The sequence below is a fragment of the Stegastes partitus genome, unplaced genomic scaffold (assembly GCF_000690725.1).
Source record: "Stegastes partitus isolate 25-593 unplaced genomic scaffold, Stegastes_partitus-1.0.2 Scaffold738, whole genome shotgun sequence".
Classification (NCBI taxonomy): domain Eukaryota; kingdom Metazoa; phylum Chordata; class Actinopteri; family Pomacentridae; genus Stegastes; species Stegastes partitus.
This window is the reverse complement of record NW_007578469.1, coordinates 100,040-118,050: the sequence shown is the minus strand read 5'-3', so window position 1 is coordinate 118,050 and position 18,011 is coordinate 100,040. Positions and strand designations below refer to the sequence as shown.

General features: G+C 39.7%; 1 protein-coding gene across 1 annotated transcript in view; it reads right to left on the bottom strand.

Annotated features, from left to right (window-relative positions):
- Positions 1 to 5,414: 5,414 nt before the first annotated feature.
- Positions 5,415 to 18,011, bottom strand: part of LOC103364287 (collagen alpha-1(XIV) chain-like) — a 112,155-nt gene continuing 99,558 nt past the window's right edge. Inside the window, exons 22-27 of the mRNA XM_008291352.1 lie at positions 16,621 to 16,656; positions 15,083 to 15,149; positions 13,336 to 13,524; positions 12,919 to 12,996; positions 12,193 to 12,348; positions 5,415 to 7,529 (exon numbers count right to left, since the gene is read on the bottom strand). Of these exons, the coding sequence (XP_008289574.1) occupies positions 7,237 to 7,529; positions 12,193 to 12,348; positions 12,919 to 12,996; positions 13,336 to 13,524; positions 15,083 to 15,149; positions 16,621 to 16,656 (819 nt within the window). The 3' untranslated portion in view covers positions 5,415 to 7,236. The remainder of the gene's footprint in view (positions 7,530 to 12,192; positions 12,349 to 12,918; positions 12,997 to 13,335; positions 13,525 to 15,082; positions 15,150 to 16,620; positions 16,657 to 18,011) is intronic.

Here is an 18,011-nt window from a genome sequence, read left to right as displayed (position 1 = left end):
AAGGTCAACGGTCACTAGAAAGAGAGCAAAGGGGTCGGATACAGATGGAAAAACACAAACCCATGCAGGTGATGCTCTGCAGCTTTTCCAACTGCAGTCGTTCTCAACACAAACTGTGATTCCTCTAAAACTCACTGAATCCAAAACAAAGAGGACAAACATCTCCATTCCACATTGTAATCCGGCGCCTGCTTTAACTGTAGAGGTAATTATAATCAACCTCATCAGAAGTAAAGTGCTGTAATTACTGTATTTAACCACTCGGAGCTCTTATGATGATGACGGGCTATCGAGAGTGTCCTCGTTACAAACCACTACAGCAGCCACATATTCAGCAGCAGAACAGAGGACAAACAGCTGGAGGTGGTTTTAAAGCTGCAGTTAGATTTCATTTTAATGCTCTTTTTTTTTTTTTTTGCGCCAAACAAGTGTAATATCATTGGTGGCATATGATTATTAATAATAATAACTTTTATTTCCAAAAAACCTTTCAAAGCTGCAAAGTAATTCACACACACAAAAACACAATCAAAGCACAAAATACCACAAAAAAAATTAAACAGAACAAATATCAATCGTTAAGAATAAGCCATAAAAAATACTCTTAAAAAGAGATTTAAAAGACGACACTGAGGTTGCTTTTTTGTCATAAAAACTTGTGTAACCATACAAGATATTTATTCATTTAACAATCTATGCAAAACTACAAAATCGATGCTTCTTTTCCTATTAATTTACATTAATTGTGTCTAATTTTAGAAATACTGTTCCAGTATTAAACTTGATTTTAAGAGTTTCATCTAATAAAAATAAATGTGTAAATGTATTTTAAGCCGAAAATTGAATTCTATTAAAAAAAAAAGAAGAAAGACATGTTATGCCTGTTTACAGCTACATGTTTTGTGTTGTTATTTTATCCCACACATTTGAATTTACTGTAATTGTTTGTAATTTTATTCATAAATTTGTCTATTTCAAACATACAGGAAAAAATCTGCAAAATCAAAGGAGAAATTTAGATTTTTTTTCTTTTTTTGTTTTCTCTCTCTCTCTCTATTTTTTTTTTTTTTTTTTTTACAGGGCAGTAGAATGTTTTCATGTTGCAGGAAAATAAATGGAAAGTATTATGCAACCAAAAATCAGCAGCACCTGAACAATTGTTCCCACAACTCAAACTTAGAGCTCTGAAAAGAAAGACACGTACATAAATGTGTGTAAAAATTACTCATTAAATAAAATAAATAGACATAGAAATACGAGATAATGGAGGAAAAGCGGTTTCAATTGTTTCAGTTCAGGTCAGTGTTTGTAGGTGCTTCTAGTAAACTTGTGTTTGGACAGGTGTGTCTTTTGTGCAGCAGTGTTTTGAATTCGAGTCAATTTTATGTTACATCAGCCCTTTAACTAAGACAGAAGAAAAGGTGACAGAGAGAAGCGCTAATAAATCCTATCAGGTCTGCAGGAGTGAATGGAGATGTAAGGAGGAGGTAACGGTTTTGTTGGTGTGGTCTGTGGTCGGTTCACACAACGTGCGATTTCTGAAGCAGCCTCCATGACCACAGTCTGTACTACGTACCACGTACTCTGCTGCTGCCACTTGAAGCAGCACTTTTACCACGATCGCCACAAAAGACAACGTGAGAAGGAGCTGCACAGGATCCTGTCTCGCCCGATGGGAGAAGTCAGCTTTAGAGGAATTCTCCTTTAACTGTTAAACAGCGTCTGTGGATGAATGAATTAAAGATTGTTTGTTGGTCCTGAATGGAAAATTTCTTGGAGCAGATTTAAAGCAGTGATGCTCCACTTTTCTCTCACCTCATCCTCTTCTGTCTTTGATCAGATCATTTTCACTCTTTTGATTTGAACTTCTTCATGTTTAAACCCCCATCCCTTTACAAATCATTTACTTTAAGGAAGCACCACTTTAAACACATTTGTGCCAATTCAGCCTCTTTAGTTTGGTGAGTTTTGACATAATTCTGTATGTTTGAAGAGGATCACTAATTATCCTAACCATACAAACGAGGTTAAATCTCATATGTGGCTCAGTTATTCCACTTTACACACCATATGATCCCACTACATTAACTACTGGAAGAAGAAAAAGCTCTGACTTGTAGAATAACTCATCAGATTTGGACTTTAATTTGGATCTAGTGGATCTGATTTGATGGCTGATCCTTTAAAGTTTAACACTGTGAACTTTAAGCAGTTTCAGAGTGTTTCTTTTCTCCCGTCACATTTTCACTCAAACAAAACCCTGCACCTCTATGGAAACAGCACAGCCATGACAAGAAGCAGAGAGAACTCAGACATGTCTTCTATAAGTATGACACACAAACTGAAGAAAACTAGAATCAACATTTACTAGATATTCATACATCAACAACCTACATAAACTCAGTGATTTTCACACTTCTCTGCACGTCATCACTAGAATATTTCACCATGCTGAATGTATCTTCCAACAACCTGCTGACAACTTATCCCCCGTTCCATTTTTAAATCATGATGCATTTATTTTATTGATCCAGTTTTTGTCACGACAGCTGAGTCAATTATACCTTTTCACTTGTGCTAAAGAGCTCAGAATTTTTGCGTTTTACAGGCTCTGGTGCAAAACTTTTTATTGAGGGGAATTTGTGTCAATGAGACGTTGTGATTTTAAGCTTTTTTTGGAATAATTTTCCTGAAAGAGGCACACATTACACGTTGAAGATGTGATGATTTGAGCTCAAGGTACAGTGGTCTGACCAAGTCCTGCTGTGTAGATGCTGCCTGCAACAGTGAGCACTTTGTTAAGGCAGCGGCAGAACTGACAACTGAAGTTGACAAGTTGGACAAAAGCCAAGACTTTACTTGTTTTGACAAGATGAAGCTGAAATTTCTGATTTGTATTTTTACCACAAAGTGCAGGTGACTCAGTAGTTCTATTTAAAACTGTAATCTTGCAATGGACCTTAAGGACAGGCTGGGTCATAGGAAGGATCCGGCTATTGGATCTATTGGGGATCTGTGAAAAGAAGAACACATTTCTAGGCCACACCTGAAGCAGCCTTTGAAACTGGACAGACTTTATTGTGCCAAAGTGATATTTTCAGGCTTTGATTGCAGCTTTAGAAGGATGCAGGTTCTGAATTGGGACATCACCATAGTCAGTCTACACTATGGCTGTCGGGCAGAATAAAACTACCCGTGGCATCTCTAACCTGGCAAGTAAACAAGTAAAGCCTAATATCTAACCAGAGATACTACAACGTTCAAGTGATGCAGGGGATCCATTTTTACCCAATTTTCAAAGGACATTTTCATATTACCGTAATTTCCATACTATTAGTGCACCTGGATATAAGCCGCAGCCACTAACTTTAAAAAGATTTTGTACATGTATAGGCCGCACTTGTCTATAAGCTGCAGGTTTCCACGCTGTAACATGAGATATTTACACAGAAAGACTGCTGTAACTCACCTGGTTGGCCTGGCGTCTCATGTATAGGGGCTACAGTCCCCGACGCAGTGGTAGTGAGTTTGAGTCCGGCTCATGACCCTCTGCTGCAGGTCCTTACCCCATTCTTCTCCCCCCACTTTCCTGTCCTATCAAATAAAGCCAAAAAAATACCTTAAAAAAAAAAAAAAATCGACACAGAAAGATTTTCTTAATTTGTAATTAAATACGTACCATGAATGCTTTTTCCCGAACAGGGGCCTTTAACACTGGCTAAAAAAATAAAAAATACAGCATCCTACCAGGAAAAGTCATTGACCGCTATCTTCATCTTCCTCCTGCGCACTAAAACCACTAAAGTCGTCTTCTTCAGTGTTCTTCAGAATTACTTTGTCACACACTTCCTCAGTCTCTCTTTTGTTGTCGCTCTCAATGTCACTTACGTCTCGAGGCAAATTTGTAAAACTCATAAAAATCCATGAATTAGTCGCATCATTGTTTAAGCCGCAGTGTTCAAAGCGTGTGAAAAAACAGCTTATAGTCCAGAAATTACAGTACATTTGCTGCGCCTTTGAAGGAAACGCTGCTATCTGGTATTCAGGTGTTGAAGGTACATATTACAAGTTAGAATCTGGAATTTCAACCTCTTGGATCAAGAGGGGTCCTCAAGCAGCACGGCCGAGCAGTTTCTTTGCTGGTAATTGCGAGTGATCTCACAAGCTGATGTCATGAATCGACACTGGGGCCGATTGCAGCATTTTGTTACTGATTGGTATCGGTAGTAAGTTAAGCCTTATCCTTTCTTTAAATCTGTTGTCACACAGGTGTCACAAAGAGTTATCACAAGTCGAGGCAGAACACTTTGCATAGAATACACCAGCACTGCCCAGAGAACAGGACTCTTTGTCATGGTGCCCACTGTTAGCTAAACTTCTACAATGCTCTCTGCTGTCCAACATGAAATTGTCCATAAATCAAATGACCACCTCGTTCAATCGCGACATAAAAAAAAAAAAAAAGGGGGCATCTGCCACCTGGTGGCACAATGAGGTACTACAGCTAATGTACAATACATTTCCTGACATGCATGTTTGTGTTTTGAGACCTAGCTACTCCCTACCCTCTCCACACTACATTTCAGACAGAGTCCCACTGGATCTTTACAATAAAGTTCGAGACCATCCACATAAAATTAAGGAACACCTTGGATGCAGAAATAGTTTTTTCCTAATTCATTGCAGAGCTATTCCCTTGTCAGCTGGACACTGGATTGATTTTAATATCTTTAATGTACTTAAAGTGTGTATTATCTAGGAATGTTATCGGACTGGGACTTGGTAACGGCAGACATTCAACATTAAGTGGCTCAAACTGAATAAGGGGATAGAAAATTATTTGATCAAGACATCTCTAGTAACTACAGTTAAATTGTGGCTGCACTGTGTTTATGGCCTGGACTAAACACTGACTTTAAGGTAGCTGAAAGCAGAGGTGTTATCCTGAACTTGGTGCTCCAGCTCACCTGCTGGTTTCCAATCAGCTTCTTGCAGGGTGCAGCATGTGAAGGCTTCAGCTTCCTACTCAGATCAACTGTAATGAAACCTCAGAGTTCAGTCACATCACCTGCTGAGGAACAGCAAGACATTTACCAAACAGCCCAAACACACGGAGACACAACAGCAACGGTTGTACTTCAGTTTTATTGTTCTGAGAAAATCAATACCAAGTAAAAAATAAATTACTTCCTTGATTTTATTTTGAAACATCCTGGTCAGAGGGCGTAGTGGGAACTGCTGACCTGAAGGCCTCAGAAACGCTGGACTGAGACGATATTTGGAAAAGTTGAAAGTGTGCTTAAATTTTAGCCAAATGAATTCACTGTTCAGGAGAAAACATCACATCCAGGAGTGAATAAATGCACCTGGACTTGTTTTCATATGACGGATCTCCAGCAGTAAAACAACTTCTTAAAAAAAAAAAGAAAAAAAAAAAAATCAAACACAAATGAATTCAAACTCATTTCAACTTCAAGCAGAGCGAGCTGTTGTGTTTCTGTTATCAAATCAGTCTCTGGTTCCTGCATCTAATAAGAAAAATCAGAGTGTTTTGTCCCGGAACAGATGGCATCAATTTTAGCTCCAAATATCTTAATGATGAGGAGGAGGCAGGAGGTGTTGGGAGTCAAAATTCAAAAACAGAAAGAAATTAAATATTAATAATAAAAATAAAAAAAAACACAGAGTGGGAAACAGCTCTCAGTCTTTAAAAAAGAACTCATTTTTCTCAACTGATCTTTGTGAAATTTCTGCCTCACCGACTTATTAAACTTATCGCTCACTACGAGATCGACAGATTCCACCAGCAGAACCAACACACATGTATACGGAAATATAATCTCTCTCGAACAGCAAACTATTATTGTCTGGTTTTTACAACTTTTTCGTCTCTTTTGTCAGTCTTCTCAAACGCAGAGCAATGTCAGTTTGAGTTTAACACTGTAGCAATAACTGAAAGTCTGAAGAAAAAACAAGATAATCTTTATGTGTATGGCTCTATGTGATTAAAAAAAATGATACATCATGTGGTAAATTAAAAAAAAAAAAAAAAACATGCAAGATTTTACATAAATAATTGTTCTGGAGCAGGAAACTGTCTGGTTGCAGAGTTTGGGAGCTGTTGAAACAAAGAACTGGAGGTAATAGTCACACAACCCTGATGCAAAACAGGAACGACGCAATAACAGATTATATGGATTTTAAAACAAATGTAGATTTTATAACTCATCAAATCAGTACCTTTATTTTTTCCTGTCGGAAAAGTAAATGATTGAATAAAAAAACCTGCTGACACTAATAGGCGTTCAAAGATAAGCGATGCTCAGGAGTTCTCCGTGGAACCTTCATGGACAAGTTCAGGTAACAAGGAGGTGGTTGTACTCGGTGGACCGTGAGGAGGCACTTAACCAACCAGATTAGAAACTAAAACCTGAAACCAAACAGGAACTAGAGTCTGAAAACAGCACGTTTCTCCGACAAACGACTTGTTTTAGAAAGTTAAATCTGACCACAGCAACGGGACAAACTCTTAACAGACCGCAAATCATTTTTAAACAATTTTAGGCCACTTTCCACTGCAGGAACTTGCGAGATTTTTTAGGGCGAATCTTTGTGGATGTTCCGACCACAACAAACACTCGTGTAGAGCCTATTTCAGGGCGCTTCTTTGGAGAACAAAAAAGTACCCAATCAAGGATAAATATTTCCACGAGGTCCTGAAAAACCGCTGTGCAGATCTCAACGCTGATTGGTTAGTTGTTTCGATGTTTTGTCGAGGAGCCTCAAACATCACCATCAACATCGTGTTACTACGTTTGTACGTACAAGCTGGAGTTACATCCAGTAAATATTTTTCCGTTGGCTTGGTGCACTCAGAGCTAATTGTTGTGGTTGAAGCTGTTGGATCCGACACCGCAATGGAATCAGAGAGACTCAAAAAGGGAGGGCAATCCAGTAAATGTTGGCACCGCCTCCGGCGGCCTAAAGTTCCTGCCGTGGAAAGTTGCCTCTACTTGACTGAGACAAAAACAAATAAAACAACATAAAACTGTTTTCTTGAAGTTAATTCAATAGCATAGATGAGTTAAAATAGTCCCAACCTGATACCCCACCCCGCCCCTTCTACAATGTCCATAAGAAATCCTCTACATCAGGCACTTGTTGATTAGTCCATAACTGCTCCAAGCCGCCCAATCAGAAACAGCGAGCGGCCCTCCGTCCTCCAATCACCTGCTCTCAGTTAGTTAGTCCAGGCAGCGCCTTGGCTTCTCTCTTTAGCCTCCTCTTCGACCCGGTTTCCTCGCCCTCCACGTCCACACTCCGGGAGCTGCGGTGGACGCCGGGGGACCTCAGCTCGACGTTATCGAGGGCGAGCGCGGGGTCATCGGGTGACACGGGTCGAGGTGCCGGGTAGTTGGGCTGGTAGTAGCGGTATGGGTCGTCCTCCTCGACCTCGCCGTAGTTCTGGAAGACGTTGGACGGCAGTTGGACTGCGGGGATAGCGCCGCCGTGAGTGACATCCTCGCCTTCTGCGTTTGCCGACCAACCACGCCACCAGCCAGCCAGCACCCAGTCACATAGGCAGAGAGTCAATGAAAGCCCAAAACAAAGATGGCCGCCCACCGCCACCACAGGAAGCAATGTTTTGGAGTGATTTGTTGGGTTTTGATTGGGTTAGCAGGAAGAGGGGTATTGATAAGAAGGATGGAGCAAGAGACACAGAGGGACAAGGGTTACCAAGGGTTACCGGGATAGGGTTACCAAGGTTACGGACTGACAAAAAAGCAGTTAGAGGGAAGTTTGGGACAAATTAAAAGTTAGAATCAGCAACAATAATTATGTTTAATGTGCAGATGTCTAAGTTTTAGCAGGCAGATATTAGATTTGTTATCTATTAGCTGACATTCAAACTGTCACAACTTAATGTTTTCAAGTGCTATCTTTAAAATGAAAGGTTTCTTGATACTTAACAGTAAAAACGTGCAAAAATGATATCTAAAGTTGTCGTGCAGATGAGCGTTTCGGGTCTCTACACAGTTTTTTAAAAAGTTTTTTTTTAAATTTTGTGTTATGGCCACTGTGTATTAAGTCAGTAAAGCCTGTGGATTAAAAAAGAGGAACTGGATGATCATAATCTAGAAGAGAAAGTGAGGAGAGGATGATCGTGTCAGTGCAACTTCATAGTACGAGTGGACTCAATTTTGACACTTTCTAAAAAGATAACATGCTTTTATGCTGCGATTCAGAGGGTAAAGTTTTCTCTCAGATGTTAACACTGCTCTGTAGCTCACTGAATTTGTGCAAATTCACCTGGATGAGATCAGAATATTAGGACTGTCAAAGACCTGTTTCCCTGTTGCTTTAACATACAAGGTGCGATCAAAAGGTTTCTTCCCGTTGAGCAGAGTGCATCATGGTCACATGCACGCAGCAGCAGTCTTCAATAAAAGAACTGCAGTATCCAGAAAAAAGAGAAGGCGTGTCATGTCAGGAGCACCAGGAGCATGTTTCTTCTACATTCATGTGGTTGTGTACTGGAATTTGTGCCTGACATCATCTAAACAATCGTTGCTCTCCACCCGCCCCAGCTCAACTTCCTCAACAATGAAACTCAAATTGAAGCATTGCTGATTTGACACAGTTTACCAGAATCAGCGCTCATCGCAGACGCTGCTTGACACGTTTTAACTGAACTGGACCTTAAAGGAACGTTGCAGGAGCACTGGGAGCAGAGTATCGCTGCACGAGGAGACTACTTTAAAAGGAATGGCTACCAAATTTAAATCAGATAAGGTTTGTGCTTTTTATGGAGGCAGTTTTGGAACTTTCTGATCGCACCTTGCATTTACCATTTCACCTTGATTTAAATTTAATTCTAGCAAACCTCTTGCTAGCTTTGTACTTTCTGACATCGTTAATAGTGCAGTTAGCAATTTATTTTCACTCTCAATTAACCAGGACATTTGATTAATTGATTAATTAACTCTTTGTGTGAGAAATAGCAAAAATTCCTGTTTGATCAACAGGTTAAAACCTAAAGATATTCAGTTTACTAGCAAATACACACATTCTAGAGGCTGGAATCAGGACACGTTTGGCCTTTTGGCTATAAATACAGACTAAAACAATGATTTAAAATAGCTGCAGAGGAAATCTTTACAGCTCACATTACTCTGATATGTGGTGAGAGCTGATGCATCGACACCACTTCCATCACCTGCTGCAGTTTAAGCTACCAACCTCTGCTGGTGCTGCTTTGAGTGTCTGTGAATGGGGCTCAGTAGTCACTGAAATGCTGTGCTGTTGGTTGTTAGAGCAGTCAAACAAGGCGGTGATGGACAGACAGACAAGGACAGACACACGCACAGAGACAGAGGAAAGATGACAACATGCAGACGTTACTCACATGTCGACTCTGCAGGCTGCGAGCTGAACAGCGCCGCTAAGGCTGCTGTGTGACCTTTAACCTCAGCACACATCAGAGGTGAACACAACCATGCATTTAAAGGCTAAAGATGCTCCTGCAGGGTTTCCTTTAGCTCCATAACGCACACTAGTGTCTCTTGTTAACACGCAATGCTCTGGATGCATGCGGTTGAATTGTGCTGCAGAATCTGTGAAGCTGTTAAAATATAATTTCCCATGAGCCTTTGCCCGTGAAAGGCAGAGAAAACACTGATTGAAGCGTTCTAATGCCGGAGAGCAAATTAGCACGCAACAGCTGCCTGCAGCATCGATTCATCACCTGCAACTTTCATGAGAATTTCGCAAAGTAATTTGTAGCATTTATGCCGAGTGGTGTGTTTAATTAGTGATATATGTATCAGAAACCTCGCCCAGGAGCATCTTTCCAGTCACTGATTAGACCCACACTCTCCACACTGAGTGATTTACCACCAGAGCTCGGCTCAAACACGTTAAGATGCAGAGTTCAGTTGCGATTTGGTTACTGATGTGTGACAGGAAACCATTCTGAAGGAAGGCAGCGCTTAAAGGATTGCTTCACCCAATTTATAGTAAAAAAAAACAAAAAACGGTCTCATATTTTATCAGCTGAGGTTTTCAGGTAATTACGTTTAACATTTGTTTCCTCTACTACAGCACAGCGAAGGGAAATATAATCTAATCTGATCGAAACATCGGCGAGCCCCAGCGAAATGAAGATAATATATTTTGCAGCTTTTTATCTTTTGTCGCTGTGGAAACGGTCCTGTCATCTCCTGATACAACAGCGCATGTGGTTAATGTTACTCATGATTCATTCTGCACTTGTACACATAAAGTGATACAGTCAGATGTGATTTGGGGCGACCAGTAAGCTCTCAGATCATAAAGAACCACATCTGACTGCTGTCTTGAGGTAGCAGGGCTTTTTCTGGCTCAAATGGGCTGAAAAAAAAAACACACGAGTAAGAATGATCAGACTCCTAAAGTAAAGATAGTGAGTCTGTGTTGCCTCGCTTGACAGAAATCTATGCATTTTCCTGTAATGTCTGACCATTTGATAAACATCCATTTGTGTTATGTTGAGAAATAAGTGAAACCCCAACAACAACAAAAAAAAGTTTCCTTTAAACTTGATTTGTTGAGCTGCACCCCTCCGAAATGTTGAATGTACACGATTGAAACAATTAATTTTACCAGTTATATTCTGTGATTTAACAAAACAGAAAAAAAAATCTGTAAAATGACAGTTTAAAAATTCTTTACTATTTTTTATTCCTTAATATTTTGTCTTTCAAATGAAGGAAAGTATTAGTAAAATATATTTTAAAAAAATAATAATAATTTAAATACAGTAAAAAAAAAAAACCCACAACAACACACTTTAACAGTCAAATGTAAAGAAAACTTAAAATTTTAAAAAGTCCTGATTTTTGATGTGAACAATATTCACAATTTTTTTTATCTGTTTTTATTATTATTATTGTTATTATTATTATTTATTTATTTTTACCTTTAACATGTAAATGATTACTTATTTGTTGGGATTTTACTGCTTGCTATCTGTAATTTACCAAAACAGGGAAAATCTGTGCAATAACACACATGATGAATAACACATGTCAAACCTTAACATATATTTATTTATTGTTTCTTTTAATTTGTGGAAAATATTTGTAAAATAATGTATTTACTCATTTAAAAAACAGTAAAAATCAGAGAGCGTACTAACAAAAGAACAAGTAAAAGTACTTATTTTTAATATAAACATTATTTACATTATTTTAAATTTTTAACAATACATTTTACATGTACGTTTAAACTTATTTTCTGTGATTTTACTTGTTATCTGTAATTTCACAAAACAGGTAAAATCTGTAAAATTACACAAACATGTATGAAAGCATTTGTTCTTTTTTTTGTTTTACAGTGCATCAGTCGTGGCTTTTAAAACCTGGCTGTTAAACGTCTGTGTCTTGTTCCAGGAACAACCATGAGTCCGGCAAACATTTACCGTTTAATGTTTCGGGTGAAGTGAGCCTTTAAGACGGACGCGGTGAGACAACTCTGAGGGCAAAACGGCCTCAGAGTTGATGTTTTATTCATGACACCATGTTGTTTGGATGTTTCCCATCGCGTGCCATCCACAACAACAAGCTCAGGGCATCTCCTGATATTAACCACACACTGAAGGTGAATTGTCTTGTGTGTTTCAGAGATGCAACCTGGACACACACACACAAACACACACACAGACTGCTGGTAGTAAAACTGAATTCTGGATCTTAACTTTGACTGTATTTCAAGGTGTTTCGTATTTCACCTTCAAATACGCCGAGTGTGGACGGATGACTCCACTGACATGCAGCTCGTTTAACTCTGTGGCAGCTTTTCAACATGAAAAGGAGCCGAATGAATTAAACGTTTGACCGGAACGACCTTCACTCCAAAAGACACGCAGCTCTGAAATGCTCTCATGCAGCGTTCGTATATTTAAAGGCTTTAAAGTGAGGCATTCTTTCTAATAACATGACGTTCATCCTTGGTACATACAGAAGCACAGGAATGCGACACTAAATGGCTCGTTTGTGGTCTGTTCTACTTGAAGGCTGTCTGTTTCTGCAACCTGTGGCTGTAGCTACACAGCAGGCTCAGTGAAGATGAACTGTTACTGAGTTATTTCACTGCCAACACCGAGTCTTTACCGATCAGACTAATTGATGAACGTGTCGTCGGGACCCTACGCACCTCCGACATTGTAGCCCACGCAGGAGTTCTGGTCGCAGTATCCTGGAGGTCCTGTGGGGCCGACAGGTCCAGGGACTCCGGGCCGACCAGAAGCTCCAGGGTTCCCGGGTCGACCTGTTGGACCCTGGCTGCCGGGTCGGCCTTGTCCTTGGGCACCTGGGAGAAGGAGGAGGAAGATTTTAGCGGACCAAAGTGCAAATCCAAGTCTAGACATGCTCATAACCTTAATATTTAAACTCATTAGGCAAGTTTGTAGAATGACTGTATAATATTGAAAGGGTTTAACCATAATATTTAAATTAGTCAGGTACATTTGCATTATAGAAGTTTTATATTGTAGGGTCTAAACCTTCATATATGCAACTGTTAGATACATTTTATAATAAATGTATAATACTGGAGGGTCGTAACCTTAATATTTAAATTAATCAGGTAAATTTGTATAATATATATATAACATTGTAGGGTCGTAATGCTAATATTTCAGCTTGTTAGGCACATTTGTTAGTCTCTACTGTATCTCCATTGGAGAGCACTTTGGGTCAATGTTGGAACTATGCTGTATAACTGACCTGATGAAGAAAAAGAGAAAACGTGTTTCTGTTGGTATTTAGGTAGCATTCAGCATTATCCGCACCACACTATAGACATTTATACAAACCAATGAAAGTCTAAAAGACCAGACTGAGAAGTTCTACGTATGTGACTTGGTGTGGTTGAATTTACCAGGGGGTCCTGGGGGTCCTCGGGGTCCTTGGACACCGACTCCCGGAGATCCCTTGTCACCCTTCTCTCCTGGTTGACCTGGACACACAGACAGTGTTAAAAGATTAGAAATATGAGCGCAACTGTTCATATAAATGGTATAAACAGATAAGGTGCAGGTTTCTTTTAAGCGACCAATCCAAGTTGCTATGAGTCAGTCAACCAAGACTTTCCTTACAACTTGCAATTCCATCTAGTACTGGCAACACATTCCTTCCACTGCTGCTATGTACTGTCTCATCACAGCTGGAAATAGTCAAAGGCTTAAGAGATTTATTCACTTCATCCCGTCTTTCTTCCAAAATCAAGTATAAATGTATTCTTTAGCTCCGTTCTCCCACAGTGCATCTCTTGTGCTGCTCTTGTCAACTGTCTTACCTCTCTCTCCTGGTTGCCCGTTCTGTCCGTTCTGTCCTGGGAAGCCAGGTCGTCCTGGGGGTCCTTGTTCTCCCTGAGTACCCGGGGTTCCCTGTCGGCCGGGTTCTCCGGGTGGTCCGGGAACTGTGCGGATGGACACTGGCGGACTGGGTGCTTGGTTCAGGATGGAGTTGTAGCGTTGCATGTGGCCTGAAAACAGAGAAGCAGGAATGAAATAGCACAGTTTGTGCAGAACTGGAAGAGTTTTGGGGGTTACAAGGTGTCACAAACCTCCAAACGAAATACGCTGTGTACAAAACTGGCTGTAAGGAGCAGCTAAATGTTACAACCACTCAGAGGTGGAGCGATGTAGGTCTGAGATACATTAGACAGAAAAGAAAAGATGGTAGTTGCATCTCTGTGTAGATTCTCAATCATCCGGGTCATGGTAATAAGAGCTAAGAGCTTCAGCAGAAGACAACTGGACTTCTGTTTTTGTCACCTGGGCCGCTGTGGCTCAGGCGGCAGAGTGGTTGTCCTACAATCGCAAGGGTGGCGGTTCAATCCCCTGCCCTCCACAGTCGAAGTGTCCTTGGGCAAGACACTGAATGCAAAGTTGCTCCCTTGCATGGTAGCTCTGTCGCCACTAGTGTATGAATGTGTGTGTCAATGGGTAAAGCGCTTTGAGTACCACTAAGGTAGATATAAGTGCAGACCATTTACCATTTACCTCTTATCCAAGAGACTTCTTCGGTTCTAATGGACTTATGGGAGTCTCAGATATATAAATATCCCCAAATCACATTCCTCACAGCCCCAAGACTTGTATTACTCATGGGGTTAATCGTAGTAAAACTGTCTGGCGAGGGATATGAAGACTGTGTCATACGTACCTGACAAGTGGTATGTTTAGTGATTGATGTTTTTGTTACCATGCCTTCCTTCACTCCTCTTTAAAACCATCTGTCTTAAGTCTCCTTCAGCTTTCAAATGCAGGTAGACTGTTGAGTTTAGACCTGAGGAGCTAGTTCTTGTACGTTGATCGATGTGTTTGTGGAGCAGTTGTTTAGTCTCCCCTATATGCACTAACCAGTTTTTGTCACACAAGCTACATACATTTATTAGTTGTTTTCTTGATGTTGTCCTGTAGGGGTCTACGACACCACTTATCAGGTTCTTATAATGCAGTCTTGAGATCCATCCCCAGACTGTTTGAGCGACATTAACAACCTGAGTCATGCTTCACCTTTCAGTTTCTGAATCATTCACACTTCGGGGCATCTTGGGCCCTGAGCTATGTGTTCAGGGGGCCACAACACGTATATATCTGAGACTTCACATCAGAGAGTTAGAACTAAAGAAGTGTCTCGGATGAGTTGTCTTCTCTGCAGATGGTTCTTGTGGTCATCCTAGAACTGGGTGTTGGAGGATGTGCTTGAATATAGCTACCCCAACATGTCTGGTAGTGTCCATGTCTTGGAATGTTGGAGGATCACGTGCCTAATAAAGTTTTGGTGTATGTCACCACTAGTCTAGAGGGAAATAGGCTCAGGAAATGTAGACCTGAACTGTTATTTTGTTACTTGAGATTTTCTCAGAAATTTGTATGAAGACAATAATTATCAACCCACAAATTTCCCCCAAACTTTGATGACACCACAAGAACTGGTGACAAACATTGTCTTCTGTGAACCAAGTCTGACCCTTTAAGCAGCCCTTTGAGATCCTGAAAACAGAGGTGAAAGATATACAGCGCAAAGGTACTTACTTTGGATCAGCTGCTCACAGACCTGCCTGGCGATGGCCTGAACTGATGCTGTCGACTGGAGGTCACCCTGAAGACACACAACCGCGAAAGTGTCGTTTACTTGTACTATTTAATTATCTACACACTTCTCATGAGTGTTTCTTAAATCAAGAATTTTGTGTTTGGCTCCTGAGCTGCAACCAGAGGAACATCCGACAATTCTCCAGCTACGATTCTTCCTACTGCTGATGTTGTGATTGGTGGTACCATGACTCACTCTGTGCCTCCTGATTCCTGCTGCCACTGTGTTTCCACGAATATTTAGCTGTTTTACACTCTTCCTGTGTCTTTTTCCATCTTTGTGAAGTTTCAAGATCCATTCTTCAATTTGCTCTGACTATTTTTTTTGTGCATAAACATCGCTCATAGGTCCAAAACCAAGGAAGTTCTGATGTTTACGGCTTATTTTAAAATCATGTTTATGCAGTAAGACTAATTGGAAATCACGGATGTATTTGCTTTGATTGATTTCATTGTTTCCATTGAATACCTAAACATGAATTACAACCTCAAAAATGAGAGCTGGACTGTTCTACTGGACAGCTGCCAAATTGTTCACTAGTCTAATTTGAAAACAAAATAAATAATAAAAAAAAAAAAGCTGCTATAAAGCCCACTTTATTTGGATTTCTGTTCTTTTTTTTTTACTGTCTGAACCTGTTTAATAGTGACCATAAAGTACAAACTGTGTAAAAATGTATTTTTGTTACACGCTTAAAACAACCAAAATTGACCAAAGTTCTGCACCTGCTTCAGATATCAGATAACATTTAACAAATAACAAGTGTGTGTACAATGTGTTTACTTGTGTAATAATTTTACTGATTAAATGTTTCTACAGCCTCCCACAAACTCCAGCTGTCTGTGTTGTGTGCAGTCAGATATCTTAGGATGACTTTTTTTGTCAAATTGAAATATTTAAGACATGTTTGTGCAATTTAAAGCAAAGTTACACTGTAAAAAAAAAAAGAAATCCTGAATTATATGATTTTTTTTTTTTTCAGATTTCAGAGCTTGTTGAATTCATTTTTGTTACATAAAAAGACTTACATATTTAAATTGAGCAGAATTCCACAGATATGTACTTTTTATTTAAGAGATGAGAGAGTTCAATGGTTTAATTCAAGTTTAATACTACAAATATATTTCTAAAACAAGCTAGAATTAGGGGTAATTATTAGAAAAATATGCATTCATTCTATAATTTTTTTAGTTTTTGTTTTCACAATGACAGATAACTTGTATAATTGCAGACGTTTTTCTCAACAAAACTGTTACACGAATATGTTTTCATCAGTGTAAAATATCTTCATAACATATTACGTGAGTAAAATTAACGCCTGAAAATATATGTTCAATATGGAAAATTATTGTATTTATCTATGTAGGCTATCCTCTGTTGTTTTACAGTATTCTGGGGGGTCCAGCTGCTGGGATATTGTGTTTTTATAGTTGTTTTTTAGTGTGGAGGTATTTTAAGAAGCAGCAGGGAAACTCACCCTTTCACCTTTCTCTCCTTTGGTTCCAGGAAGACCCTGCAACAGAGAAGAAATGATAAAAAAAAAAAAAAAAAGAGCAAATAAAAACACAAAGATTTAACTCTGCAGTCACAAGTTGTCTCCAAGCAAATTCTATTTTCCTTTACAGTTTGCTTTGAATATTGCCGATCGCTTGTCAGATTGACAATTCACAGCTTTCACTACCTCTCGTGTAACCCACAACCATCCTCAAGCAAGTTGCAGCAAACGCTATAACTCCTTATTATCAGGACAAACAGTGAGGAAAAACATCACAACAAAAACAACCAAAAAATGCTTGTTGTTCAGAGGGCTAATAGGGACTTTTTTATTCCCACAGTTGCAACAATTTCCATCTATAATATTACATGATGAGATCCTGACTTTGCTGTGTGAAGCGAGGTGTGAACTGGTGTTTTGTGAATAAACAGAACACAGTTAGGATATGTTGTTTGATATTTTGTTCTGCAATAACGATGCTGAGACAAAATCGGAAAAGATATGAAACAACAGATGGCAAAAAAAAAGTCCCAGCATGCAACCCTTCATCTCCACAAACCTTTTATGCAAACGGCAACGTCACCCACAATATGAACCAGTGTATATTTTTCTCCACTAAGTTCTCATTAAGACCCTGCAACTGACAATATTGCGGTAATTAGTTGATGAGGGCTCTCTGCAGTCCACCCACGCATCTGTAATTACATGCTTGACAACATTTTATCACAGCGATGCAAAGCAGTTTGTCAGCAGTTTGTGTCGCCTCCCACAGAATCTCATTTCTTTTCGGCGGCCCAGTCGAAATGTGATTTACTCTCTGTGAACGATTTCACTTAAGCAGGAATGAATGCCAAAGCAGAGAGCGCTCGCACGCTGAGATAAAATGTCACGGGCTCAGTCAGCGCAAACTAAACGGTATCTAACATCTGTTTTGTGCTGCCGAAGTGGAAAACAAGCCGGCGAACGGACTGCTCTCACATTATTTAAAGCCGAGACCTGAGGGAAGCAAACAAAAATCTCATCCAGGCTGAAATAAGTCAACTGTGTTTCACGTGACGCTGTATCTCATCAGGAGTTTCTCTGGCGCTAGAAGGACTCCACGTGTTGACATGTGAATCTCATTTCAGATTTTAAACTCCCCTCAGAACGATTTCCAGATCTCCAGGTGGTAGAGAATCGATAACTATGATTGAAGTTCACAGTGAATATTAAGGTGATAAACTGATTACACTTCATTTCATTGTGTTTGATTTTGTATAACACAACAAATCTAAACCCCACAAGGTTCTTTCAAGGTTGCTAACAGGTTTGTGCATCTTGGTTATGAATCAACTGCATGCTGAGGAATACTTGTCTTATTTAGCCAACACTAC